Raw genomic sequence first — 27,355 nt, forward strand, 5'->3', positions numbered from 1 at the left:
CGTCAGTTGGCAGAAAGGGACTTATCTAGAGTCTGTTTGCTAATCTATCCTTTAGTATAGAAGTAGCGTGTAATGGCAAGTTTAATTGGAGCACAGATGAATCTTAGTGCACGTTCCATGCGGTTACAATGATGCAGAAAGGTGAGATTGGTTCTTTCTTCCTCGGTACAGTCGGCATATTTAGGGTTGCGTAGAATTTAGGGATCGCATGGATCAAATTCGTCTTTTAAGATAATCTTAAACTTCTTCAGTTGAGATCAAAGTTCGTCTGCATAATCGTTGTCTACCATAAGGGCTACATCGTGACGATCAGGATAACTTATATCTAGGATGCGATCGTTGTTGATTTTCAGTTTACGAAGTCGAGATCGAACTTGTCCAACAGGAAATCGTGCCTTGGTAGAGAGGTAAAGATACTGGAAACCTTGATTTTTCGAGGGTGGTTGCAAGAGTCTCGCGGCAGTTTCTTGACGACGTTGACATAGCCGCTATGGTTTTTGCAGCAAGCCCCCTTTAAGTCGACGAGCTTGTTCGGGATTGCGCCAAGGCGTGGGGGCAGTGGTGGCTTCGGGAAAGTCGCTTGAAGATTGGGCGTTCAACGCTATGTTTGATGTAGGCTGACTTGGGGATGATTGCTCCTTGTTTAATTGATTCTGGAGTTGTTTAGTGGTGGCAAATAGATGCTCAATTTTAGATTTGGCAGCATCAATTTCGTTTATGAGGCATTGTATCATACTTAGTGGTGTTTTAATGTCGTCCAAAGGGTGAGGCGAAGTTTCCTGAGAGGGCCTAGAAGTTTCGATGCTCTCCTTAATGAAGGACATTTTCGAAGGATAACTGGACAATTGACTTCATGGTTGCAGCTCTGTATCTTACATTACAGCTGATACATCGAAATATTGGCTGTGGGTGATCGGCCTTAGTACTGACATTGGGGTGGAAGACACCCTGTTTTGAACACTGCTTTGCCCCCAGTGCTTTGCGGCAAGATTCTAATTTCGAGAGCAAGCCTGATGGAATTATAAGGGCAGTTTTGTTTTTCAAGTGTATGTACCGTATATTTTCGCGAAAGAGCTTTGTCAAATTCCATGAAGTTAAATTTTTGGAAACTCTTTTTATACTCCGCTATTAAATTTGGGATGAGATTAAGACAGTCAGGCAATACATTATAGCAGATTAAACAAAAGCGGGCTTTTTTAAATCAAGTCATATACCCTCATTCATGTCAAATTTTGCTGATCTTAGATTTTGGTTAGAACAAGAACCTGTAGACAAGTAAGCAGAAAGAAAAAAAAAACTCTTTGTTTAATTTACTCTTTTGAAAAGCGATGAGGCTTTCTTTTTACCACCAGACACACCAATGAATAACCCATCCACATATGTAATGTCTCAACGTCAGAAAAAGTCAGTTATCCGAACAAGACGAGCTCTTTCTCGTTTAACAAATTATCATTGTAAAAAACTAGACAATTTGCAAGAAGACTTCTCAAAGATTGTAGATCCAAAGAAATTACCTTCACGCCTTACTCCAACATCTATGGAAATAATATCTGGACAGGAATACCTTAATAAAAATACAGAGGATCTCTTGGGATTAATTGATTATTTACGTGGATTGAAGGATAAAGGAACGAATATACTATCAGAAAACGACAATTCTGCAGCAATGTTAGAAGATAATAACACTGACGATGGGCAAACTATGGCAAGTGTAAAGGATAAAATAGAAAGGACAGATTACCAGTTAAAGATTGAGGTAAAAAGATATATATATGTATATGTACTGTTTTATTATGTAAGATTATTAAATTATTTAATAGCAACTATTTAATGCACAACTTGAAGAAGAAGAAAGACGATATGTAGCAGTCTTTAATGCGATTACAAGTGCTAAAGTGAACAAGAAATAATACAAACATCGACATAACTCAAGTCAATTTATTTTTTAATACATCAATCATTTCTTTTCGTTCAACAACGACCCCTCCACCCTGATTTGACTTTTGTCTCATATCTTTAATTCTCACTTGCTTATTATCCAGTTCATCTTTGCCAATAATCACTGCAAAAGGTATTTGTTCCTTTTCACATACATTCCACTGTTTTTCCAATTTAGGCTTATTTTTGAACATAAAACTTGCTTTGATGCCTGCATCCCATAATTCGCAAACCAATCGCATGCGTTCTTTGAGTAACCCATCGCCAGCAGAAATGACATACACCTGAGTTGCATTGCTCTTTATTTTTTCAACATCTTGACGAGCCATAAGAAGTGAAAAGAGACGCTCAACGCCAACTGAAATGCCTACGCACGGGATTGTCTTGGGTTGACCACGTTTATTCGTTCCTGAGAACATCCCTACCAAGTTATCGTAGCGCCCGCCTGCGGCAATGGATCCTATACCTTCGACCTCAGTCTGTATCGCTTCATAAATGATGCCTGTATAATAATCTAATCCTCGGGCTAAGCTCAAATCTAGACGCACACGATCCTTGACGCCAAATAGATCTAAATATTCTAGGAGGAGCTTGATATCAGCTATACCTTGACGAGCTTCTTCATTTCCCATCAAAAATTCATCTTTCTCTAGTATATCTAGGATATGCTCGTCTCGTTTGAGTACATATTGGCCAATGCGGTCTGCCACTACTTCACTCAAACCCTTTTCTTCCGTCATCTCTCGCCTCACTTGCTCCCATGGCAGTTTATCTAACTTGTCAATAGCAGATGATATTGACCGTATTTGTGTCTGTTCCACTCCACAGACCTGAAAGAGTCCATCGAGAAGCTTTCGGTGATTAAGTTTGATATAAAAGGGTACTTGCACAGCATCAAGTGTATCACTCAAGATCTTGAGTACCTCGGCATCGGGAATCATAGGATCATAATTTCCTGCAATGTCAAAATCGCATTGAAAGAATTCACGAAGTCGTCCCTTGGTCATCACTGGTTGATCACGTCGATAAACCTTAGCTATCTGATATCGTTTGATTTGTTGTGCTTCCTTTTTGCCCTGCATGGCCAGGTACCTTGCGAATGGCACTGTAAGATCGTACCGAAGTGAACACTGTTCACCGCCCTGATCGGCCAAATCGTAAATAAGCTTACTATCCTCGCCATATTTACCTGACAGGATCTCGCTCAACTCAAACACGGGTGTGTCAATAGTCACAGCTCCATGTCTTTGAAAGATGGAAGAGATGGTCCTGAAAAGATTTTGACGAACAGCCATTTCTTTATCGTTATAATCTCGTGTTCCTTTAGGCGTCTTTAATACAAACTATTAAAAAAGGTGAAGCTTAGATGTGTTTCTTGATCGTTTACTACTAAAGCATACCTGTTGTCTTTCTACCTTTTTACCTAATTATAAAAAAAGGGGGATGCTGTAAGACATTTGACATCTAAAACAAAGAAACAATAATTTTTTTTTTACATTGTACACTACTTGAAAAGGATCGACATGACAATAGCGATCGCTTTAAACAAATAGACCTGATCATGTAAACTAGGGGGTTGAGTAAAAGGAAAAGAAATATCTGATAATTTAAAGGCCGAACTCTTTTTGAACAACACAACCTATGACTTTATCCACTTTTTTGTAAGTTTCATGTAATTGTAAACGAGATAAAATCAGGAAATTTAGATTTAGTACTTTATTAATACTCTTATAAATAAGGTCGTAAATCCTTCATGGAACCAAAGCGACTCATTCTTGGTGGATAAGAATTATAATACGATGAATAATTTCTTGTTAAATCCTCATAAGGATACATTGGTTGTGGGTAATAAGGTTGTGGTTGTGGTTGCTGTTGTTGTGAAGGGTAGTAGGGCGCTTGTGGGTAATAAGGTTGTTGCTGAGTGTACGAGTTCATCATCATTGGGTGATACATAGTAGGGTTGGTACTTTGCGAAGCGGCAATTATAGCTGCCGCTTGCTGTTGCATGAGTTGATACTGCATCATTTGTTGCTGTTGTTGCTGTTGCTGTTGCTGCATCTGCTGTTGTAATTGCATCTGTTGTTGAAGGTAAGGTTGCTGCTGCATCTGTATCTGCTGTTGAAGATAAGGCTGCTGCTGACTCATCATCATCAATAACATGAGTAACTGTTGCTCTTGTTGCTGTTGTTGTTGTTGCTGATAATAGTTCACTGGAACTAATCCCATAGAAGGATTAGGTGGTGCAGTTATAGACATTAATTGCTGCTGCTTCATCATTTCTTCTGGAGTAAACTGTATATGACCTTGAGGTAAGAAAGGTGGAATAAATGGGTTGATAGGATAATAAGTGGATAAAGGATCTCCAAAACCTGCTGCAGATTTTAATTTATTGAATAAACTTTCCATAATACCCATATTATTTCTATAAAATGGCTGGGGCATGGCAACTGGTTGCTGCTGCCGGGTTGGCCCTGAGACAGGAACAGCAGCAGGTGGTGGTGGTGGTTGCTGTTGCTGAACAGGTATCGAAGATGATTGTGCAGATGTTGCTGCAGCAGCTTCAGGGACTTCTGGTTGCGATGGTACTTCGACCATTCACAGATATAAAGTATATAAACGAGTAAAAAAGCAGAAAATATTGTTAGGGTGACGAAAGATTTAAAAATACCCTCAAATTTGGGAAACTAAAAACATACACACATACAAAGAAAGTTTGTGTCACTAAAGGGCGCTCTTGATCATAAGTCTTAATCTTATACTATTATGTAAATGAGTCTATTTCAAAAAGTTAGCTTGTATCTTTTATAAAGGAAGAGAACTAATGAATTTGTTACTTTATTTTTATTTGCTCTGTGATCCAAACGTTTAAATTATGTTAATGCAAATACTTTACTGATTCAAGTTTATAATACCTTTTTATACTCCATACATGAATACTGTACACATAACGACCATAATACAGTTGCTATAATTGTATATTGTTTTATGTTAAAGCAATAAGGTTTTTTTTCATTAATTGAAAACTTTGACCAAATTAATTTTTTTAAATATTATTGTTGTAGAATTTGCGGAGACTTGCGTCAGTTGTGTACCTTCCGCATAAGCTTTCTGATTGGCCTTCCTCCAAACAACGATCCCAATTCATTTTTCCAACTAGATTTGTTCTGTATTGTAATATAAAGAAGAAATTGGTATCTTGACGAGATGCTGATAGTTCTGCTTCTGTACTTATCCTGGAAAGTGCTGATAAAGGTTCCAATGATGAATCAGACTCAGCGTCTATTGCTCCATATTTTCTTTTGACCTATACATTATATTCCAAACCGTAACTAATTACCTTTTTAGATTTTGTTAGTCCCGAATGATCAGATAAAACCAACATTACCTTCTAAAATATTCTTTCGTTATTATAAAATCTCGTAATGTTTCAGGCTAACTATATGTATAGTTTTATAGGATTCCAACAGCAACTAACAGTTGATCATAGTCAATATCGATTACACTTTACTAGGAGTTATACTCATCCACTGATACACTTTATGCTTGATTTATATGTTGCTACATCACATGGGTAGTGTACAGAACAACATTGCGAGAAGGTGATACATTAAACTAATTAAGTTTAATTTTTCTTTTCTTTTTGATAGCTCAAGCTTGGCATTTGAATTATTTACCGGTTCAAGTAGACAGTCTGACCATATAGGCAACCGACATGCAAATTAATAATATGTCATTCATCATTGTATGATGAGACAAAAATGACTAAAACAGCGATAATACTAGCAAAGATTTATCCTGAGAGACATATTTCACAAAAAAATTGGTGATAGACCATAACAGTGACAGTCTGCTCTTCGAACTATTGGTAAGAAAAAAGCCGAAGCTAATAATTATATGAGTATAATTAGTTATATTTTGCTTTATTAAAAACAACTGTTTAATTCTATGTCGTATATATGGATCACTAGTCGATTTTTATATTTATTGAAGTTCATGCAAAAAGGCATGACATATATTTCTTGAGTTTGACACTGTTACTCAACTCATATTTCCACAGAACAATGTGCGAAATTAAAAGCTCTGGTTCATCAACCTATGTTGTCCTTTCATTTATTTAATGTTATAAACCAGAAAAATCAAACATACACATTACTTAACAGGTGGAATAAGCAACTTTACACATCATTTCCTTATTGATGTAAACATATATCTATTTAATTCTTTTTATGTGTATTATATGTTATACGTACATATCACGCAAGGGCCTTCTTTAATACTAAGAAATGAAGTCCATCGATTTTAAGCTTTTCTGGCCAAATATAAGGTACACGTTCACCAGTTTCTTCAAACCCTAATTTTTTGTACCATTTCAAGATTTCTGGTCTGTTTTCCAAGACGTGCATTATGGCGTGTGTCATACCCATTTCTTTCATCTCTGTCAGGGCAGCTCTAACTAACTGACCACCAATTCCTCGGGACTGTTCATAGGGAGATACTGAGAAAAGTCCGACTTCTGCCATTAAAGGATGTTCAGGTGAAGTTTGGATTTGCACTGTGCCAACAATCTTATGAGGATGTTCTACAGCAAATAGTAATGTATGAGGGTTGCCACTTTCACGAATGAATGATTGCATTTGCTCTTCAGTACACCTTTCTCCTTTCACATAATCTACATCGTTAGTCCAGCCACCTAGTTTCATTTGAAGGTGAATAACTGTTTTTTTATGTTCCTTGATTTAATACCTACCTTTAGATCTATATGCTTGATTAACAACAGTACTAGCTTCTTTTGCGTATTTTATATCATCTAGTGTCGCTTTTCTAACAATAATGTTAGATTGTACCATGGTTATAAGATGGGTAAATGATAGAAAAAAGAAATCAGCAGTGGAAGGGATTATTTATATTTTCTTTCGTTTAGGATCAGCTCCAGCGGGAATGAGTCTAATAGTGCCAATAAAAAAAAAAAAAAAAAAAAAAAAAAAAAAAAAAAAAAAAAAAAAAAAAAAAAAAAAGTCAGACCTGCACTGCTGCTGCTCAAGATACAACAGAATATTGAATAAATTACATAGAGAAATGAATGATCAATTGAATTCACTAAGGATATAAGCTATTCATAAGCTGGATTACTGTATTAAACCAAAGAAAATAAATGTTTAGATATATCCGAAATTTCGGATTTATAATCAAACCAAATCTCAAATCCAAATGTGAAATAGTTACAATATCATTTGTAGAAAAAGAAGCAAGAAAAAAAATACAATGGTCTATGCTTGGATCAGTATCCGATCAGTAATCTATCCACAACATCCAAGAATGCGTGTGTTCTTGGATATTACAGATTGATGTACAACGTTATTTGACGACCCATGCCAAATAAGCTTTTTTTTCAATTGACTCAAGAGAACAATGTAAAATTCATTTTTCAGCTTTTTAAATCAACTTGAACCAAAATTTTTGTTATGAAACTAATTCAACAATAGACAGATCTACAAAAAATAACCTAGCTTTTTCCGATATTTCGGATTTGTTTATAGGTTAATAGTAAGCTTTTATTCTTTCTTTTTGCTAAACAAAAAAGCTTGCAAACGAATTATAGAATGGCAGATAGCTTTTATTATTATAATAATTAACGTAGACATTATGGTTGTAGCTCCATTATGCACCTAACTGAGCGGTAATAAATCAGAACATTCAAAGTTATTTAAAACTACAAAAGTTGATAATATGTAACTCTTAAAAACCAAAAAGAATCTATACATTACATTATGCTTAGACAGCAACAAAGGTCTGTCAATAACTGTTTATCAAAATTACAAAAGATTCTTTACATTTGAACAAAGAACAGTTTGATAACAATTTAAGCCAACAATATTAGCATATCCCAATACAACCATGCCATTACATATATGCTCAACGCCAGATTATCTCAAATTGCTATGATAGCCAAGTGCTACTCCATAAAATAAAATAAAAAACCAAAAAAAGTTCAAGATAGAATAATAACAACTTCCACTCTTATCTGTGGACTAGCACGAACAACTTGATACAGATGACAACAGGAAATAATAAATTGGAATAACAATACTAATTGTAGGTAGCCAACAGTATTGAATGACCTCTGAAGCATTTATCCAAATGTAGGGAGCTACTTCACGCTCATCCAGTTTCTGCATTTTTGGAGTATCTATTTAGGAATAAAAAAACACACCATTTTCAGTAGTTACTGCTGCAGTTTTACAAACTCCAATACAATTGATATAATCGACAAGCATTTATTTTTGAAAATAATGTATAGTAAGAAATATCTCTTTCCCTCTAAACATTTTTACCTTTGACCTATAAAGAGTTTTTAGTTTTCACTCATCTCTCAATCTGACCTGGGGGAAAATGATGAAACAAAACACCATGCGTCCATTTGGAGTCTGATTTATTTGTAAATAAAGTAGATGTTTAAACATAAAAAGTATTTTGATACTTTGTATATGAAAAGTAATTCTTTTTATTTTCTTTACAAAAAAAAAAAAAAAAAAAAAAAAAAAATCCTCTACTGTCTCGTTTCCTACTTGCTTGTTATACAAAAGTAAATTTTGTTCAATTAGGGCCACTAGATCTTCGAAATTGTTGCTGAACAAACTGATGTTGACGATTTCTTCCCATTTGGACAAATTGATCATAAGGAAAATTAGTTTGTGATTGTGGCGGGTTGATAATCATTGAATTTGAAGAATTAAAAGTCATGATGGGCTGTCTATTAGAATAGTATTGCGTTTTATCTAATTTATTTTGGTTAAGATGTGACCATACAGAACATTATATAGCTTACTTTCATTATCTTCCAATGGCATAGGTGGAAATGTGCAAGACACTGAACGAGGTATGGTATCAGATGGTATACCAACTACAAGTTGCTGCTGTTGCTGTTGTTGTTGTTGCTGGCGTTGTTGTTGTTGATGATGATGATGATGGACAAGTCCAAGATCGGGTTGTATAAAAGTGGAATCGTAAATCTGTTCTTGATACATGGGTGGTGGTGTATTATATTGATGATTGTTTTGAATTGGCATAGAATTGGTAGTGTTGTTATAGAGTAAATGGTTACTAGGAGGATCATGGACGGCTGCCATGGAAACATTTTGATCTTTTTGGGGGAAAATCAAGTTTTGCTGTGAGCTTGAGGGTGAAGAGGGACAAGATAGACTGTCTAGCTCATCATCTAAAACATGTCTTGATAATTTTCTTGCGGGTGAGTCCAATTCCATTATTTCATCTTCCTCAGAGGCAAACCTGGATCGTCTTCTATTAGGTTTATTGTCATAGATGGCTCGTCTGATATCACCCATAGAATTTTGATTATACATTTTTATATGAAATGTATACTCGGGTATAGTCACTGCAAGGTATCCTTTGGGTAAAGATTCGAATGATTTTTTTGAACTAATGGCAATTTTTTTGGATATAGATTCAGAAGGCTGTCACTTATTAGTTAGCATAAAAAAACTTTGTATTGTGTTCTCCTACCTCTTTGCTGCTTTCTTTTTTAACTATGCAAGTTTCACTGTCTTCATGTGATGGGAAAGGCAAAGGTAGATTCATTTCATTTAGACTTGTATTTGAAAATCGACACGTATCCTCTAACAAGGCAACCAGTTTACTTTCCACATAATGAGACAAGTCCTCACTACCCGCGTTCAACATACACAGCTGAGCACTCAAGTTGACCAAACGAGTCGTTCGTGCCGCAGTATCCCTCTGTTTCATCTTTTGTCGTTCCTCTGACAGTCTATTGTAAAATCGTCTGTCATCCCAGCTGATTGTCGGATACTGTTCACGGACCTGCTGGCGTATCTCATGCGTTGGTAACCTTTGGCGGGCAAGAGCAAATATCATTTCGGATACCTCACGGGGCCATTCTTTTTTGATTTCTTCTGGTTTCATCAACGAATGATTGTGAATAAAGGCATCTGCATTTTGAGATTTACGAAATTCCCACATCAATTGACTGTTTTCGTACAGAACAATGCGCCACCGACACTCACAACGCTGACTGGGCCGGTTCCGTTGTGGATTAGCTTTGGGATTTCGATAAGAATCTGGTAATCCTTCTCGAGAGCAATAGACGTATATATTCTTTTAAATATTTAATACATGTACATAGTATAACCTTTATTTAAACTTACCTTGTGTGTACTTTGTTCTTGCTTCACTGTAAACCCATAATTCGAACATAAATCTCGGCAATAAGCAATAGCTTCTACACTTGACTTGAATTGTTTAGATAATAATTCAGAGTAAAATGTATCCAACTATAGAAAAATAAATAAATAAGGGGCTAGTCTGAGTATAGACTTTTTTTTTTTTTTACTGAGTAATAAGGTTGATCTGGACTGTGATTTTGGATAGGACTGCTCGTTGCGTCTAGTTGCCTTCTAGAATTTGACATGGTTTGAATTAAAAAGAGATGAACTTGAAATTCCTAAAGATGTTGAAAGAAAGGGTCTGAAATGGTTTGAAACTAGCGGTTTCTTTCTTTCTTTTTTTGTATGTTTGTCGGATTGCTTATAAAAGTTGTTCCTATTTCTTTTCCTTCTTCTTTGGATAATTACAAAATAAGAAAAGCCAAAAAAAAAAAAGGAAAATAATTTCAGGTACGGGATTCTAAATAAGTACGTGTATATATATGCGTTTATGTGATAAATACCAAAAAAAAAAAATAGAAAAGATTAAGAGAGAGAGAGGAGAAAAAACAAAAAAGAAAGAGAAAAAGGTTTTTTTTATCGTTTACAAGTCTCTCTTAAACAATCAAGGAGAACCGATTGAAACAAGGCCAATGACAATCACTAGTGTTACGGTGTCTTACAGCCTAAACTCACCCTTGGAAATAACTCATTGTCATCTCAATCTTTTTTTTTTTGAAATACCGTCAGTAGTAATATTGCTCCGTGCGCTTTGTCCATCAACGCTTTTCTTTATCCTTTTTCCTTTCTCCCTTTTTTTGTATTCTTTAAATCCCATATGAAAAAGGAAGGCTTCTAGAAGACTCTGTTTCTTTTATTACTTTTAATGCTAATAGAAAATTGAGAAGAAAAAATAAAAAAAAAATAAAAATGAAATTGATTAAAAAAATAAACAAAAAGTTTTTTTTTAAAGAGGAGTAATTTTGTTTATTTCAACACAAGTTGTACAAATGACAGTAACTCATTGGGTTGTATATCTTGTACATTTTTACAACAAAGAATTTCTTTTTTTAGATCAAGAAGATTGAAAAAAAGCTTCTTTTTTTTTTCTTTACTTTGCAAACATCTTTTCTCTCTTTTGTTGCTTTACTTTAGAAATGGAAGCGGTATATGACGGGGGCTGAAAAAGTCAATGCAACAAATGTAACACGAAAGCACTTACCAGCGATAAGTTATAAAATTCTCTTTATTTACAAGTTGTATGATCAGAGGGAGGAATGCCTTGTTCGACAGTATTTATCTTGACCTCTTCTGGTCCAATAGCTCCATGACTGTCTTCAGTTAATGTTTGGTTAAAGTCCTTGTTGCGTTCTTCTTTACCAACAATAGCTATCATGCAAAATGAATTGAATTTCTTTTTTTTCTTCTTTTTCTTTGATTACCTGTGATTAAGAGACAAAAACAAACACAGCCCATAAAAATAGCTTGTGTTTTTCCATAGTCTGCAATTCTCTGGCCTTCAGCATTTAATCTATAAGTGCCATCAGGATTATGTAGAGGATAACGTTCGCCAATTGTGGCTTCGATTTGACTTGATGCTGCACTAATCTAAATAGAATAAGTATCTTGATGAATCGCTGATATCTACTCTTTATTACCAGATTACCCAATTGATAAGCTAAACCAGGCATAAGACCACGGAAAGCATCGGGAGCAAGCTCATTAATATGAGCAGGAATAACACCTAAAATTAGATATTAAGATACTTTAAGACTTACGTCCTGTTCTCTTACCCCATGCGCCTTGAACAAAGAATTGCAAGATAAATGCACCAAACTGCAGTGATGGAATGTTGGGGGCATATATCCACAGTGGAATAAAAGCGCCTGCACAAATTGCACAAAGAGCCAAGACAAAGCGACGACCCAAGAAGTTTGAAAAGTAACCAAAGAGTGTACCACCAATGATGGCACCCACATTCATAATCACACCTGTCACGGTTTGTTGACCCGTTGTGAATCCCATCTGAGAGAGAAGAAAAGTAGGATAGAGATCTTGGGATCCGTGAGAAAAGAAGTTCATGAAAGCCATCAAGATGACCATGTATATCATACGTAACCAGTGTAATCGGACGGCCGTCTTGAGTTCCTTCCAAATGGAACGACCCAGGATTTTACGTGCGTTCTTTCGACGTATGAATGTTTCTGATTCGGGTATCCAAAAACGCATGATCAAAGCAATCACTGCAAGCACCGCACCAGTCCAAAATAGGATACGCCAGGTTGAATTAGTTTCTGTGACAGCATAGTTGGCAAGTGTAGCTAACAGATAACCAGTAGCATATCCTTGCTGATAAATACCAGAAAATAAACCTCTTGCTTCAACAGGAAGGCTTTCTAAAGCTAAACTGGCACCCAATCCCTATGTGCATTCCTTTATTGAGTATATGACAACTGATAGTTTTTAAATATTTACCCATTCACCACCCATAGCAATACCAAAGATAGAACGAAGACCAATAAATGTAGACAAGTTGGGTGCAAAGCCACTTCCTAAGTTAACAACCGCAAACAATAAAACATCGCCCATAAGTGGCCATCGTCGACCAAATTTATCAGCTAAAGCACTATTAAAAGAAGTAGTCAGTAAAACATTTTAGTAGACTTTCTTTATTTACCCAAAAATAAGGGCACCCACGGGCCTTAACATCTGCGAATAAGATTAGAATACCTGAGTGAGATGAAGGAATATGACATAATCTGTTTATTTACCAATGTAGTGGTTATAGCGCCTGAATAAAAAAAAAATTAAGAGAGGTTTATGAGTGAATGTGTTAAACTTACTTGTGACAGCCGAAGGTTCAACATCAAATGTTGCAGCTATTAAAGATGTAAGATTAACTCCAAACCGATGCTATTTATCATTTTTATTTACCAATTCTTGTTGCTGACAGAGAAACAGAAAAGAAATCAAAAGCGTCCAATGTCCAACCAAAGAAAGCTATAAAGAAAAATTTAATGAACAACAGATGAGAGAAAATATCCGCACAAAACCTGCAAAGAATATAAAACGTTGCTTGTTTGTTAGATTAGTTAATAGATGCCATACATTAGGCGAATCTTCAGGTTTTGTATAGATCGAATCCTTTAATCGGGTGAATAAACCCTTTTTATTATTTTTTTCTGTGTTAAATTCATCATTGGATTCATTGACACTTGGGCTTTCATCTTGTCTTGCTTGATTTGTAACACTTTCTAATTGTTCTACTTCTGGCTTTGATCCTTTACGTGTATTAATGGACATGAATTAAACTTGAAGAAGAAAAAAAAGGAAGAGGCTATTGTTTCAAGCTTATTTATGTCTTTTTTTTTTTTCTGATCTCTTGCTTAATAAAAAACCCGAGATAAGATTTACTTATGTAACATAGATTGTGTCATTCCCGCCTTTTTGGTTTTTTTTTTTTCTTCTTCTTCTGCCTAATGGGGAAGGGGACAGAAAAGTGTGGGGTAAGATGAGATAAGACGAGAAATAAAATAAAAATTACATTCTCAATTTAACATGAATAAACATCTTTTAACTGACTCTTTTATTTTCTCTTTAACAACTCTATTTCATGGGTTTTATTTTTTTCTATTTATTTGCCATAAACAGAGAAATTGTCTGAAAAACAAAGAAAGATGGGAAAAAAAGGTTGAAAAAGGGAAAAATTGTCCATTGCGGGAAAATGATGTTACAGAGGGAAATAGAAGGGAAAGGGGGAAAACTATTACAAAAATGTACCAAATAAGGTAGATTTCTTCTTCTCCAATTTAGCACATGTTTCCAATCTAATCTTCTTAGCTAACGACAAGTCAAAGACAGAAGGATCCACGTTTGAGATCTTTCTCTTCATATTTTGATTGGTTATAGTATTGTTTATCACTTTGGATTGTTCAACTTGCTTTGTTTCTTTGACTTCATCAGCTGTAGGAGGAGCCAAGAGAGCATCCATTCTTGCTTTTTGAATGAGTAATCCAAGAGCTTGAGCATTCATTCGCACCAAAGGAGGACATGGATTACAAGCACCAATGACCCCACTTGACTCTGTTGGCATACGTTCAACAAGAGCAAACAACATGTGGTTTGGTAACACGTAACGTACAGATTCGTCTTCATCTCTGGCTGTATGATCGCGCCAAGCATGGATTGCTTTGAATACAGCCAATTGCTGAGCGTTCATCGAATACTTCCATTTACTCAGCATATTTTTCCAGCCAAAAGGACCTAAACCGCCTTGAGCGTCATAAATGTCCTTGTCATACTTTTGAAGGGCTACTTCATTAGATCGTTGAAGACAATTTTGCATCAGATTTGCTCCATGGGAGGATGCGGACAAGAGTTCGTTACGAAGACAGTCATAAATATACAATAAAAAGTGTGTATCCGCACGAGCATACATCAACATCTCTTGAGGTAAGGGTCGAATACGCCAATCAGCCAATTGATACTTCTTGTCTGCGTCATAGTTACAATAACGTTTCAAAAGATAAGCCAAACCGTGGTGAGGGAATTCGAGAACTTTTGTAGGGAAATAGGTATCAAAGAGATTGACAAGATAAAGACCAAAATCACGCTGAAGCCAGATTACATCCGAATCGGCACCGTGCAACACTTTGACAATAGTTGGATCCGCAAAGTATTCATTCAATCTCCACAGCTTGTCACGTAACTCAAGTGTGTCAATAATGAAGTCTTGATTGCGTGTACTCAATTGCATCAAACAGGTGAAACCTTGATAACTGCGATAGTTGTGATGTTCAAGATCGACTGCGATCTCTTCTACATCTTCAAGAGCTTTCATCATTTCCTCTAAACCAGCTTCAGTATCCACCCAAATATAACTCGTGTTATCAAATGGCTCGTATTGTTTAGGTTCTCGTATTTGAAACATATTTTCGGGATATTCAACATGTTGAATTTCGTACGTGTAAGGATGAGGTAGTGACTTTTGAATACCATTCTCAATCACAGGTGTATCATCTAAAGGTACTTGGGCATGTGGTTTGTATTTTATCTTGCGTTCAAAAGGTGTCGAGTTTGAATTGTCTACTGGATCCTTGAATTTCATTTGAGGTCGAATCACCTTGTTAGCGTGTAAGAATTTATATTCAGTGTTTTCCTATTGTTAAATTGGTAAGCGTTATTCTTTTTACTCTATAGTTGTTATGAATACCTTGGTGATTTGTGTTACTTCTGGTGCTGCTTGCATTAATTCATCTTCATTCTTAACTTTACCCTTCAAGTGATCCAGGCAAATGTCCTGAGTATCGTCATTAGATGTTATACACTTTTTATTATAAATCTATATTTACTGCTTTGTCCAATAAACTATCACAAACATCAATCACGCTTCCATATCCTCTAACAACATCGTCTACATCTTCAAAACTTGTTGATGCCTCAATACCTGCATCCAAAGTACACTGTTCTAATAAGCTATTGCCCAAGTACAATGCACTTGCTGTGGCTTGATCTAACTCTTTAGCAAATGAACGATCCAACGATCGAAAATATCCTACATCGCCTACTGGAATACTATTCACAGCAGCAGTAGCTGATACAAGTGATTTAAATAAAGAGGTTTGATATCCTTTAAAATCTACAAGAGGATCAGGAATTTCTTCTACTGCCATAATTCAATGAACAATAAAAAAAAAAAAAAAAAAAAAAAAAAAAAAAAAAAAAACAAAAAAAAAAAAGGATAGGAGTTTTGTGACTGGCGGATGATTAAAATTCATCATAGGTAGCATAATAATGTAAAGAAGGAGAGAAAGTGAAGTGATGAAGAGCAAAAAGATGGAGAGAAAAGAAGATAAAGTAGCTTTATTATGAAGTTATTAAAGTATAGGATAAAAATTAGGCTGTTATAATATTTTTTTTTTTTATTTTCGTGTATCAACTAAACATATGCATACCTCCTTAATATATGTTTGTATTTATATGAATTTTTATTCTTTCTTTTTTCTTCTTCTTTCCTTTCTCTCTATTTTGTATAAAATGACTTTTGAATTTGAAGAAAGACAAGGCAGTTTAATTGATTCTGTTATGCCAACAGATAGTATTGTACTTGGTATGACTGAAGATATGAAATTATTAAACAAAGGTAATCACAATCCATTCAATCAAATCATAGTTAACATAAAAAAGATATACGCTCAAGGTTAAGTCAACCACAACAACTTCCAAAAAAGAAAGTAGGACAAGTCGCAATTCATCAACACCAAAAGCGATTTATTTTTTATTTAATTACCAGACAAAAATCGTACAACAAACCAACTTATGCTCAATTAGAAGCGTGTTTGATCGAACTAAGAAAAACGTGTGAGTCATACAATGTTCAAAGCTTAGCTTTACCTCGTGAGTTGGAAGAAGGTTTACAAGACAAATATGTGAAACAAGCTTTATTTGATGTTTTTCAAGGTATTCTTATCGTGTATTAAACAACTATTGATATTTGTAATAGGTTGGCCAGGTAAAATGGTGATGTATGGAGATTAAAATTTTTGGTTCATATTCTTTTATTTTTATTTTTTTTATTTCTTCAATAAAGCTATCTTTTTTTCTCTTTTACAACTAATGTTATCAATAGAGAAAGAACCATTCTTACATTCTACTTCACCACCTTTGCAACCACAGCCAAAGAAACTGTGTTGCCTTAAAAAGAAATTGGCTGCGGTAAACCAAAATGTATTTTTTATGATAATAATACTCACACAACAAAGGTTGTATGCACTTTGTTATTTGCTATTAGCATTTATTTCTTTTTATGTCAAAGACATGAAGAATATGATTTTTCACATCTTAAAAAACACTGTAAACATATTCAGCCTATCCCAGCTGCTGAATATGCTGCTCGTCACCGTCGGTTATATGAAACACTCGTTCAATTGGATAAAGAAGCCTTTGTTATGGAAGGTGGTGCAACTATGCGTTATTATACCAACATTGACTGGGAATTGACCGAGCGTCCATTCTTGGTTCTCTTACGTCGACAAGAATCACTTCCAACAGGCATCAACATGACCATCGTCACTCCTACATTTGAGTTTACCAAGGCCGCTGAACGTTTTAAAGAGGCTCGACTACCCAAAGAGATACAACCTACTTTTGTCTCTTGGGATGAGCATAAATCTCCCTTTGAACCTATCAAATCGATTGTTCAAGAAGGCAGTCTCTTGGTCGAACCCACCACACGTTTATTCATCTTTCAAGGACTTGAAGAAGAGCATCTAAACGTTCAAATGGCACCCGTCTCTATTCGCCAACTGAGAATGATCAAATCCCCTTCCGAATTAAATATTTTGAGATGTGCAAATACAGTGACTGAAATGGCTATTAGAGCCGTTCGTCCTCACGTCAAGGTCGGCATGAGTGAGCAAGAACTCCAGGTAATCATGACAAAGGCCTTGACTGCAGCTGGTCTAAGTCAGACTTGGGTCTTGGCCTTGATCGATCAGCATGCTGCCTTACCGCATGGTGACTCTAGTGAGAAGCAAGTGAAAGAAGACAGTGTGATCTTGATTGATACCGGCGGAGAACTCTTTGGTGAATACATAGACTGCATTCTAGGCCACCTGTTTTATAACTAGCTTCTTCATAGGCTATCAATCAGACACGACAAGAACCTTCTTTTTGGGTCAAAAAGGGTTTAATCAAACAATTGAAGATGCTTGGTATTTGGTAAAGAAAGCACAAGAAAATGTACTGGATCATTTGAAGGCAGGCATGACAGCCGCTCAAGTAGATCTCACCGCTCGTCATGTTATCGAAAATGGAGGTTACGGATCTTACTTTACACATCGATTGGGTCATGGCATTGGCTTAGAAATGCATGAAGAACCTTATATGAACAAGGGTAATACCGATCTGGTCTTGAGACCTGGTATGACATTCAGTGTTGAGTAAGTTTGTATTTTATATTAAAAAAAGACATTTAACTGTTATATTTGTAGACCTGGGATTTACATTGTCAATGAATTTGGTATTCGTTTAGAAGATATTGTAGTTATCAATGAACAAGGCCAATTGGAATTGCTAACTAATGGATTGGCTCAGGATCCTTGGTCCCTTTAAATAAATGTGGCTTATTAGCATGTCATTTTCTCAATTTGTTTGTTTTTTTTTTTTTTTTTTTTTTTTGATAAAATAAGAATGTCTGATTTAGAGAAATATGATTCCGAAGAAGAATATGATGATTATGACGATTATCTTGACGATGAATTAAACGAAAACGACATGTGGGATAATGCTACAGGAGGTGAGTTCCCTTTTTGCGGTGGAAAAGAAAAGGCTTACACAAGTTGTAGATTTCACAAAGCAATACAATAAACTTCGTCAACAAATCGCACCCAAGGCTAACACAACGACTGCCATCCCAGCTACTAACACCAAAAAGCAAATTTCGGCGCAGCAACAAGAGCAACAAGAGCACCAAACGATCAGAGATAAGAAACAACTTTTAGAAAGCCAAATGGAAAGCTTAGGTCATTTGGCTAACCGTATTCACATGGATGAATACAATCCAGCTAAACTCACCGCCTCTGTAACAAGCGACATTCGACAGAGCTCAAAAAAGGCAAGTGGAGAAAAGACGACACACAAAGATAAGGCGGATCGAGCAACGGTAGAGCAAGTACTTGATCCGCGTACACGTATTATCCTATTCAAAATGTTGAATCGAGGCATTTTTTATGAAATCAATGGATGTATTAGTACCGGTAAAGAGGCCAACGTGTATCATGCCATGACAGAAGATGGAGAGCACCGAGCAATCAAGGTCTACAAGACATCTATCTTAACCTTCAAGGATCGTGATCGTTATGTAACGGGTGAATTCCGTTTTAGACATGGCTATAGTAAGTCAAACCCGAGAAAGATGGTCAAGGTATGGGCTGAGAAAGAAATGCGTAACTTGAGGCGTTTACAACAAGCAGGCATCCCTTCTCCTAATGCCTTGGTACTTCGTATGCATGTCTTGGTCATGGACTTTCTGGGAGATAAACATGGATGGGCTTATCCTCGTTTGAAGGATGCTCAAATTGAAACAAGTAAATATCCTGCATTGTATTATCAATTGATCAAGAACGTGAGGACAATGTATCAAGTATGTAAGCTAGTACACGCTGATTTAAGTGAATATAACATCTTGTGAGTCATTATTACTATATATTTAATGTATGATGCTTACTTTATAGTAAATAGATACCATTCTCGTACTTTATACATCATTGATGTATCTCAATCTGTTGAACACGATCATCCTCATGCTTCTGAATTTTTAAGAAAAGATTTATCAAATGTGACAGATTATTTTGCTAAAAAAGGTGTTCGTGTGATGAGCTTGATAGACCTTTTCAAGTTTGTGACTGATGTGTCATTTAGTAATGAAGAAGCTACTGTAGATGAAAAACTGCAAGAGGTAATGAGAACTAGTTATTTAAATTGTATGTTTTTTATTTAGAATATTTGAATAGATTCAAGATAAAATGAATACGCAACCAGATCAAGCTAATAATAAAGAAGAAGAAGAAATTTTTAAAAAATCTTATATACCAACGACATTAGAAGAAGTCATTGATATTGAAAGAGATACACTAATTGTTGAAAAAGGTGACGCGCAGAAATTGGTGTATGCTGATTTGTTGGGTACAGGTGTTACTTCAAGTATACAAAAGTTGGATATAAATGATGAAGAAAGTGAAGAGGAAGAGGAGGATAGCGATGATGACGAAGAAAATGAGGATGAAGAAGAAGATGAGGATGATGATGAGGATGAGGATGACAGTGATGAAGATAAGCCCAAGAAAGTAAGAGGAAAAAAGAATGAAGATAAACAAGATAAAAAGGAAAGAAAAAAGAAGGCCAAAGAAGAAGCTAGAGAACGTAGAAAGCATAAACTACCAAAGGCTGAAAAGAAACGAAAAATCAAGACGAGTAGTAAAAAGAAGAAATAAAGTGCTTTGTAAATAAAATAGATGCAAGATCTTTATTTGGACTATCATTGTCTATAAAAAGAGGGAAAAGATACTGTGTGCGTAAAGAATAAGGAAATGTAGTTTTAAAAGAAGAATTGCATGATTAACTCATCTTTATCCATTTCCTTTCATGTGAGCAAACCGTGCCTGCTATTTCTATAGGCTTTTGTATTTTACAAAAGGATTTTTGTTGCATGCGTTCTTAATTCTAGATAACAATGTCTCTTCCTACAAAAACTCTTCTCCCTTAAGTTTGCTTTTTCACGCTAATTGATGTTGTTCAATTGGGTTGAGCTTAGAAGAGCAAACTGGAAGGTAAACACAGCCTTAACCACGTTGCTCAATACTTTTTGATATTAACATTCTTGTGAATGGGAGTATTGTCCGTGATAATGTAGTTGCTCTTCAATTACCCATGCTGGTACAAAATATCAAGAGCATTTACAATGAAATTATAGTGCTCAGTAACAGCTTCCCTTCAGCATTTCTAGCAGTCTGTGCGCCATCCATTATGCTTCTCCCCTTCAAAGGGGCAATTGCTCTTGGTCTTTTTACTTTGATTTTCACTACATCATAAGGAGAAATAGTATTCAATGTATCTGCTGCTTTGATTCTTGCCTAGGTGCATATGCAAAGGCACAGCTTTTCCCTTTTTTCTATCATACCACAGAGCGCCTCATATTCATTTAGTTCTATTCATTTATTGGTGTATTCATAATTATGTCTAGATATTAGCTTTGTTATAGTATATTCCATAACAGAAAACAAGCAGTGCTATTAATTAAAGTGATATTATGACCGAAGAACACAATATAAATCCCCGTCTATTTCCTTCTTTCTATTACTTTTATCAATCCTGCACTCATACCTTTATATTATTGATTTGTGATAGCGTTAATTATATACATACTCAAACAGATAAATCATGCCTGGTATAAAATAATAGTTAATCTCTCACATCTTTCCTATTTCATTAGTGATATTAGCCTTCATCATGAATGAAAATTCTCAAACAAGTACTTCAGCTGGTAGCATGGGCACTAATGGTGCTCTTGCTTCTTGTGATCGTATTTTATCTGTTAAATCATCTATCGACGGTATTGGGTGGAATGAGCAGTATCGAGAGCGATTGAGGAATTTCGTAAACATCGTCCATACTACTACAACTGAGCCGAGACGATTAACATGAGCTCTGCAGCTTGAGATCTCAAGAACTTGATGTGTTTTAGTTTCATGAAATAATCCAAACGGATGATGTGAGCGTCACATTCCTTAAAAAAAAATAGGATAGAAAGCATCGATACATTGGTTTTTAAAGTACTTTTGTAGAACCTGCACCTTACATAACAGACCTTAATGTTCAACAACATGGAAAAATTACTGGGCGATGTGCTAACATTGGCCCTGGAAGACGAGACCTTTTGCACTGTGTACATGAAAACTCTATTGCTGATGCACCACGCACATATAGATACACCAAATCTTATCAAGATGGGATGGAAAAATAAAGAAGTATCGTCACATCTGTGAAGCCGCTCAACCACAAGAAGTGTAAAATACTGAAGATATTCTTGTAAATTCTCAATCTTTAGATCTTTCAATTTTTGAAGAATATCTTAGAAACCGTACATTGGTTACTGAGTTGTTATAAAAACATCATACTGAAGCTACGCATCCCTTGCATCGAAAATTGAAACTGCCCAAGTACATTAGAAGGCAAAAAACTAGCGAAAATATGGTCGCCAAATTGGAAAGTAAGTTTGGAAACGATGCTGTTTTTGTTATGAGCAACTATTCCGCTCCAAACACTTGGTATCAAGAACCTGTGAGAGGCGTCGGATTCAGAAGGCTGCTGAAGAGACAGGGATTTTTAATGTATCTGATTGTTGAGTTTAGGACAAGTCAGTGCTGTTCCTCTTGTGAACATCGTAGTCTGAAAACCTTCAAGAGGATATCAAATCCACGGCCACATCAAAGACAAAATAATCCTAAAGTTATTTGCCATAGTTTACTTTGGTAATCAAATACTCTGATCAATAATAATAAAACTTGTTCGCTGACTTATTTTTTTGTCTCAGATGAACAGATCAAAGTTGCAAAGTGATCGTGCAAAATAGTTCAGATACTGAAGAGTTTTGTGAACATTTATAGAACCGGGATTTAGCAGCATGTCTAAATATGTTTCATATTGTTTATAACATTCGCTTAAATGGTGAGAAGATACTAGAGAGATTTCGGCGTGCTGGGGCTGAAAGAAAAGTCCTGACTAAAAGAAGAGGATGAAGATCAGGAGAGAATGAAGAACGACAAGGTTTATCTAGATCCCTGTAACTATTCAATGCAGTTATCGCTGTGTTACCTCAGATGAAATTTGGTAAGCTTGGGGTTAAAAGCATAACATTCAGTTGTTGTACCTTTTATCATTGAATGTAAGTTTTAAGTTATTGATAAGTTTCATGTTATTGATATATTATCTATTTTCTACCTCCTGAATTTTTCTTTTCTTTTATTACGTGTATGGCTTATTGCAGCTATTTGGAACAAAGTGTACTTTGTGTGTCAGGAAGCCATAATATAGCTGGCCTTTCAATTTGATTTATGCTTCGCTATTTAAAATAAGGGTTCTGCAGAAGTGTGCAGCATTGGAAGGATAAAGAAACTAGGCTTAACTAATTTGCATCAATACATGTTTTGCTAATCACTGTTTATTAGACAAGAAGCCAAGAGACGAAGATAAGAAAAGAAGCAGTTTGCAGTACTTTAAAGATACATAGATTAAAACTGGTTTATTTTAAAACTTGGGCATGTAAACTTAATGATGTTTTTGTATCCATTACTAAGCACTTGTAAATCAAGCAAAAAAAAAAACGAAAAGCTTGGCATATTCCTTGTATTCACTTTGTAACCGATATTACTTCCAGTCGATCTTGCTGGCTTGTTTTTATGTACTTTTCACCAGGTTCCTCCCTATGTCTTTTTTTTTTTTTTTGAGACTGAGAGGTACACATAACAATACAAGCCAATCTTCCCAGATTTTGTAAATTTAGAGTTTAAGGCAGTAGAAAAAGAAGGCTTCTGGTCGTCTGGGCATAAACTGTAAGTATTTTCAATTCTTTATCAGGGTTTTTTAAACAGTATTCTGTCTTTTTTCTTCTAGATTTTCGTTATTAATGTCTAACAATATTTATGAATCTCGATACTGATTTATAATTCCTAAAACCTTAAATGGAAGAAATCACTTTTTTTTATTGCATTGTCTCAATATCATGTTTATACACGATGTCTCCTTTGGAATCTAATAAAAAAAGTTGCTAAATGTAATCCGTGCGAAGAAAGAAAGCGTAATAAAAGTTTAAAAAGATGCAAAAGGAATAAAATAAACCCGCAATTATATAGTGAACAAAAATGCAGGTGATGCCTTGAACTTCCGCTTTTTAATTTTTGGAAATCCGCAGACTGATGTCGGAAGCACTGTATTACTTTTTTTTTTTTTTTAAAAAAAAGCTCTTTGTGCTTTTTGTTTCTTTCTTTTCTTTTTTTTATCCTTTTACAAAAAAATACCAAAAAAAAAAAGAATGAAAGCGGCGTTGCTAAACTATTCTTTTGAATTAGTTGCACCGATGGCAGCTATCGCCTCCATTTTATTATTACCTTTAGGACCTTTATTGATTCCTCGAATTTATATCATCTTTTTACTTGTTTATTTTACTAGCTTTTTGTACACCCAAGTAAACCACATCTTCAAGTTTTATATAACAGCTTCGAAAATGAAGAAAGCTATTCGTCGTTGGGCAGATGAAGAAGAAAGCGCTTTGTATGATGATAGTTCATTAGTGCATGTCTTTATTGTACCTAATTATGCAGAACCAGAGGCTCTTTTGAGAGATACAATTAAGCGATTAGCTAACCATAGGTAGATTTTTACTTTTACTTAAAGCCATGAATATTAATGATTTATATATAGAAATGCACAAACAAATTATGTCATTATTTTAGCCATGGAAGCCTCTGAAATGAATTATCAAGTCAAAGCAGACAGTTTATCTGAGTATTTTAAAGACAGTTTTCTCCATTTCTTAGTCACAGCACATCCTTCTGATATTCCCGGTGAGGCGCGTGGTAAAGGTTCTAATGTTGCTTATGCTGCTAAGCAAGGGTGTACAGAGTTGATGCAAAGAGGCATTGATAGAAAACGGGTCATTCTTACGGTATCCGATTCAGATTCTTCCATTCCTGAGCTTTATATCAAGGAGGTAAACAAAAAGTGAAAAAAAATTTAGGCCTCTTCTTTTTTTTTTTGTGTTCACTCATTATTATTCTTACAGGTTGAAAAGTCGTTTAACCAAGCTGAAGATCCTTATTATTTATTATTTGCACCACCCATCTTTTTTTCTCGTAATTGTAATGAAGTTCCTGCTGCTGTTCGTATGACGGATATTACTTGGTCTGCAATGGTCATGTCTAGTTTAAGCAACAGCCGTGGTCTTTCATTTCCTTGCTCAACATACAGTTTAAGTATGATTTTGGCTGAGCGTGTCGGTTACTGGGACACAGATGCGGATTCTGTTGGTGAAGATATGCACATGATGCTTAAATGTTTTTTCAAAACCGATGGACTTGCTCGCTGCTGTCCCATCTTTGTGCCAATCAATTTGACAAATGTTCAAACATCTGGCTATTTGGCCAACATGAATGCCCGCTTTGTTCAAGCCAAACGCCACTATAATGGTGTAGCCGATTTGGCTTACACGTTAAAAAGCTCATTTGGTGTTCAAGAAGAGGAAAACAAATTCGTGACTTTGGCGAAAAAGTCAAGCACACCTTTGTTTGATAAAATTGCAATGTGCACAAAGGTCATGGAGGCACACTTGATCCCAGTGACTTCCGGTTGGCTTATGTTTGCTGCTGTTCCTTTGATGCAGTTTATCCTTTTCCCTCCCAGCTCAATGCTCGCCATCGTGAATCCTGTAGACAACCCTATCCTAACCTCGGAATTCTATGCAACATTGTGGAACATTGTCAAGATTATCACTGTCTTTTTACCTCTGCCCTTATTCGGTACCTTGGCCATTTACGAACATTTGCACCGCACTATAGATCGGGAACTGTACAGAAAGGCTGAGTCTCGTCAGTGGCGTAATTTCTTTGACTACATCTCTTTACCTATCGCCGCTTGGGCTTTTATGACCATTCCTTCCACTATTGCTTGTATCAAGAGACTTTACAAGACGAACGATCAATACATTGTAGCCGAAAAGTTCTTTGAAGAAGAGGTTTAGAAAGAAAGAAAGAGAAAAGAGGAAACTCCCTATCATTATAGACTTTTTTTATTATTTTTCATATCAACTTCTTTTTTCATGTACGCATTATTTCGTTCACTCCCTTTTCTTTTTCTTTTTTTTTTAATCGCAATAATAATTATAATAGTCATAATAACAACAATAAAAGAGAATCTTGTCACAAAGAAAGTTATAGTGAAACATCATGTTCCTTTTCCTCTCTGGGAGTGGTGTTTGTATTTTTCATGTATCACCACAGTACAGAGTAACGTGAAACAACCAAACACCAATTTGAGTCATTTTATTGATTGGTTCTTACAATTCTTTTGAAACCAGCAGCTTTTACTCTTTTCATATTCAACAATTCTGCTAACAACATGTCTATTTTACTCTTAAACTCTATATTCAAGAAAGAAAATATTTCCATATTTGTTATTTATTCTCAGTCAAATTAGTCTATTTCAGCGAATCAATTTTTGCTTTAAATAGTGTAAAATTAACTCCCAGACTTATGAAGGGTTTTGAAAGAGCCTTTGAGTTTCAATTGTGCTCAAATAGCACTAAAATCTCGACCTGCATGGTTTTTGTTAAAGCTTATTAATAAATCAATCTTGAAATATGAATGATAGTGAAACTAAAAGAGGGCTGAAAAATATCATTTATTAAGGTATGGTGTATATTAAATATAATTAAAAAAAAAGCCAATTCAGGATCTATTGTTTAAGCCGGAATTTAGGCTAAAAGTTTGGATATCACATCGATTACCCGTTTTACCACCATATTTATCCAAAGGATGCTTAAGCTTGCATTGGAATAATTAATAATTTTCTAATCAATTTTCTGATATTGTAAAGGAAGAATTCAAGTTTTTCAGAAAGACTGATAATTTTTTATGACAATCGGGAATTTTCTATTTTGTATTAGTTTATTTGAGTCTCATCGTATTTGGAAATACATTCAATAAAATAGTATGCTGAATCTTGAGAAATTGGAATGCTTTGAGGATTAATTATAGTGTATGAATGAGAAAATAATAGCTGCAGACTTATGAAGAACGATATGCGGCTGTAATCGGCCGAGAATCACAGGCACCTTGCTTTTTCTATTACAAGTAGATTGTTTTTCCAGATTCTAAAATCTTATCCTTTTATGTTTTCCCAAGCTTTTCTCGGGTCAACTTGATCTTAAACTTATATGTAAGAGTAAATGGGCGTTTCTCGTTAATTCATTTGATTCAAAAAGAGATTTTGATGCAAATGTGAAACAAGTTGCATACTTACAAATCAGTTATGTCATACTTATTCAAAAGTAAGGGTTATTGAAAAAAGAATTCTTTATTACATGTAATTTGGGCTACATACAGAAATGAAAAGAATACAAAGAATCTTTAACACAGAGTATAGTGATTTTATCATGAGGGGCTATTTGTTACGTATGCTGTTTAAGCTTTAGATTAAGATAATTTTCAATGAACTTTATGCAGTGAAGAGGCATATACAATGAAAGCTATAGGCTTTACATTAATAGTTTGAATAAATGAAAACCTTTTAATGAATTTTTGCTCAAGTCCATATTAAAACAGCATAATAGTAAAGTAAAATCTTCCGACATAAAACTAATCACTTTATCAATAATAATAAAAGGACATGAAAGAATGAACCTTGCTTTTCTCTCTTCACTTCTTCCTCCACGCGTAAAACATGAAAGATCGTGATTTACTCTTATATCACTGAATTTAAAAGCACTTATCATCTAAAAAGACTGATTTAAACCACTCAAAAGAATTGAAGAATAAACTTGGATTAAGACGCTTCAGGAAATATATACCTAGGACTTATTTATTAAAGAAAAAAAGAGTGAGCTCTATAAAATCAACTCACTTGCTGGCATCTTATTTTTTTTTTCCCTCTGTTCTTCTTTCTAGTTTTCCCTTTTTAATTAGCATCAA

At 35.1% G+C, this 27,355-nt stretch overlaps 12 protein-coding genes across 12 annotated transcripts; 4 read left to right on the forward strand and 8 right to left on the reverse strand.

Annotated features, from left to right (window-relative positions):
* Nucleotides 1-257: 257 nt before the first annotated feature.
* On the reverse strand, nucleotides 258-824 carry RO3G_16956 (uncharacterized protein; the record flags this gene model as incomplete). Its single annotated transcript, XM_067671540.1, has 2 exons — nucleotides 258-466; nucleotides 737-824. The coding sequence occupies 2 exons, from the start codon at nucleotides 822-824 to the stop codon at nucleotides 258-260; spliced, it is 297 nt and encodes a 98-aa protein (XP_067527830.1).
* Nucleotides 825-1,222: 398 nt separating this feature from the next.
* RO3G_16957 (uncharacterized protein) lies at nucleotides 1,223-1,910 on the forward strand (the record flags this gene model as incomplete). The annotated part of the gene is made up of 3 exons (XM_067671541.1): nucleotides 1,223-1,275; nucleotides 1,327-1,756; nucleotides 1,821-1,910. 3 exons carry the CDS (start codon nucleotides 1,223-1,225, stop codon nucleotides 1,908-1,910), a joined length of 573 nt encoding a protein of 190 aa, XP_067527831.1.
* An 18-nt stretch (nucleotides 1,911-1,928) lies between these two features.
* Nucleotides 1,929-3,233, reverse strand: RO3G_16958 (histidyl-tRNA synthetase; the record flags this gene model as incomplete). Its single annotated transcript, XM_067671542.1, has 1 exon — nucleotides 1,929-3,233. One exon carries the CDS (start codon nucleotides 3,231-3,233, stop codon nucleotides 1,929-1,931), a length of 1,305 nt encoding a protein of 434 aa, XP_067527832.1.
* A 433-nt stretch (nucleotides 3,234-3,666) lies between these two features.
* Nucleotides 3,667-4,533, reverse strand: RO3G_16959 (uncharacterized protein; the record flags this gene model as incomplete). The annotated part of the gene is made up of 1 exon (XM_067671543.1): nucleotides 3,667-4,533. One exon carries the CDS (start codon nucleotides 4,531-4,533, stop codon nucleotides 3,667-3,669), a length of 867 nt encoding a protein of 288 aa, XP_067527833.1.
* Nucleotides 4,534-4,854: 321 nt separating this feature from the next.
* Nucleotides 4,855-5,320, reverse strand: RO3G_16960 (uncharacterized protein; the record flags this gene model as incomplete). Its single annotated transcript, XM_067671544.1, has 3 exons — nucleotides 4,855-4,903; nucleotides 5,031-5,242; nucleotides 5,276-5,320. 3 exons carry the CDS (start codon nucleotides 5,318-5,320, stop codon nucleotides 4,855-4,857), a joined length of 306 nt encoding a protein of 101 aa, XP_067527834.1.
* Nucleotides 5,321-6,191: 871 nt separating this feature from the next.
* On the reverse strand, nucleotides 6,192-6,785 carry RO3G_16961 (uncharacterized protein; the record flags this gene model as incomplete). The annotated part of the gene is made up of 2 exons (XM_067671545.1): nucleotides 6,192-6,517; nucleotides 6,686-6,785. 2 exons carry the CDS (start codon nucleotides 6,783-6,785, stop codon nucleotides 6,192-6,194), a joined length of 426 nt encoding a protein of 141 aa, XP_067527835.1.
* A 1,890-nt stretch (nucleotides 6,786-8,675) lies between these two features.
* Nucleotides 8,676-9,299, reverse strand: RO3G_16962 (uncharacterized protein; the record flags this gene model as incomplete). Its single annotated transcript, XM_067671546.1, has 2 exons — nucleotides 8,676-8,689; nucleotides 8,765-9,299. The coding sequence occupies 2 exons, from the start codon at nucleotides 9,297-9,299 to the stop codon at nucleotides 8,676-8,678; spliced, it is 549 nt and encodes a 182-aa protein (XP_067527836.1).
* A 2,062-nt stretch (nucleotides 9,300-11,361) lies between these two features.
* Nucleotides 11,362-13,418, reverse strand: RO3G_16963 (uncharacterized protein; the record flags this gene model as incomplete). Its single annotated transcript, XM_067671547.1, has 10 exons — nucleotides 11,362-11,504; nucleotides 11,558-11,723; nucleotides 11,774-11,859; nucleotides 11,909-12,536; nucleotides 12,591-12,741; nucleotides 12,793-12,824; nucleotides 12,887-12,906; nucleotides 12,959-12,994; nucleotides 13,050-13,115; nucleotides 13,280-13,418. The coding sequence occupies 10 exons, from the start codon at nucleotides 13,416-13,418 to the stop codon at nucleotides 11,362-11,364; spliced, it is 1,467 nt and encodes a 488-aa protein (XP_067527837.1).
* Nucleotides 13,419-13,881: 463 nt separating this feature from the next.
* On the reverse strand, nucleotides 13,882-15,787 carry RO3G_16964 (uncharacterized protein; the record flags this gene model as incomplete). Its single annotated transcript, XM_067671548.1, has 3 exons — nucleotides 13,882-15,273; nucleotides 15,328-15,414; nucleotides 15,467-15,787. 3 exons carry the CDS (start codon nucleotides 15,785-15,787, stop codon nucleotides 13,882-13,884), a joined length of 1,800 nt encoding a protein of 599 aa, XP_067527838.1.
* Nucleotides 15,788-17,062: 1,275 nt separating this feature from the next.
* Nucleotides 17,063-20,107, forward strand: RO3G_16965 (uncharacterized protein; the record flags this gene model as incomplete). The annotated part of the gene is made up of 7 exons (XM_067671549.1): nucleotides 17,063-17,699; nucleotides 17,755-18,055; nucleotides 18,107-18,141; nucleotides 18,319-18,411; nucleotides 18,461-19,261; nucleotides 19,349-19,572; nucleotides 19,628-20,107. The coding sequence occupies 7 exons, from the start codon at nucleotides 17,063-17,065 to the stop codon at nucleotides 20,105-20,107; spliced, it is 2,571 nt and encodes an 856-aa protein (XP_067527839.1).
* Nucleotides 20,108-21,053: 946 nt separating this feature from the next.
* Nucleotides 21,054-21,317, forward strand: RO3G_16966 (uncharacterized protein; the record flags this gene model as incomplete). Its single annotated transcript, XM_067671550.1, has 2 exons — nucleotides 21,054-21,060; nucleotides 21,106-21,317. 2 exons carry the CDS (start codon nucleotides 21,054-21,056, stop codon nucleotides 21,315-21,317), a joined length of 219 nt encoding a protein of 72 aa, XP_067527840.1.
* Nucleotides 21,318-23,748: 2,431 nt separating this feature from the next.
* On the forward strand, nucleotides 23,749-25,407 carry RO3G_16967 (uncharacterized protein; the record flags this gene model as incomplete). The annotated part of the gene is made up of 3 exons (XM_067671551.1): nucleotides 23,749-24,041; nucleotides 24,093-24,381; nucleotides 24,454-25,407. The coding sequence occupies 3 exons, from the start codon at nucleotides 23,749-23,751 to the stop codon at nucleotides 25,405-25,407; spliced, it is 1,536 nt and encodes a 511-aa protein (XP_067527841.1).
* Nucleotides 25,408-27,355: the final 1,948 nt, after the last annotated feature.

This window comes from Rhizopus delemar, genomic scaffold (assembly GCF_000149305.1).
Source record: "Rhizopus delemar RA 99-880 supercont3.24 genomic scaffold, whole genome shotgun sequence".
Taxonomy (NCBI): Eukaryota; Fungi; Mucoromycota; class Mucoromycetes; order Mucorales; family Rhizopodaceae; genus Rhizopus; species Rhizopus delemar.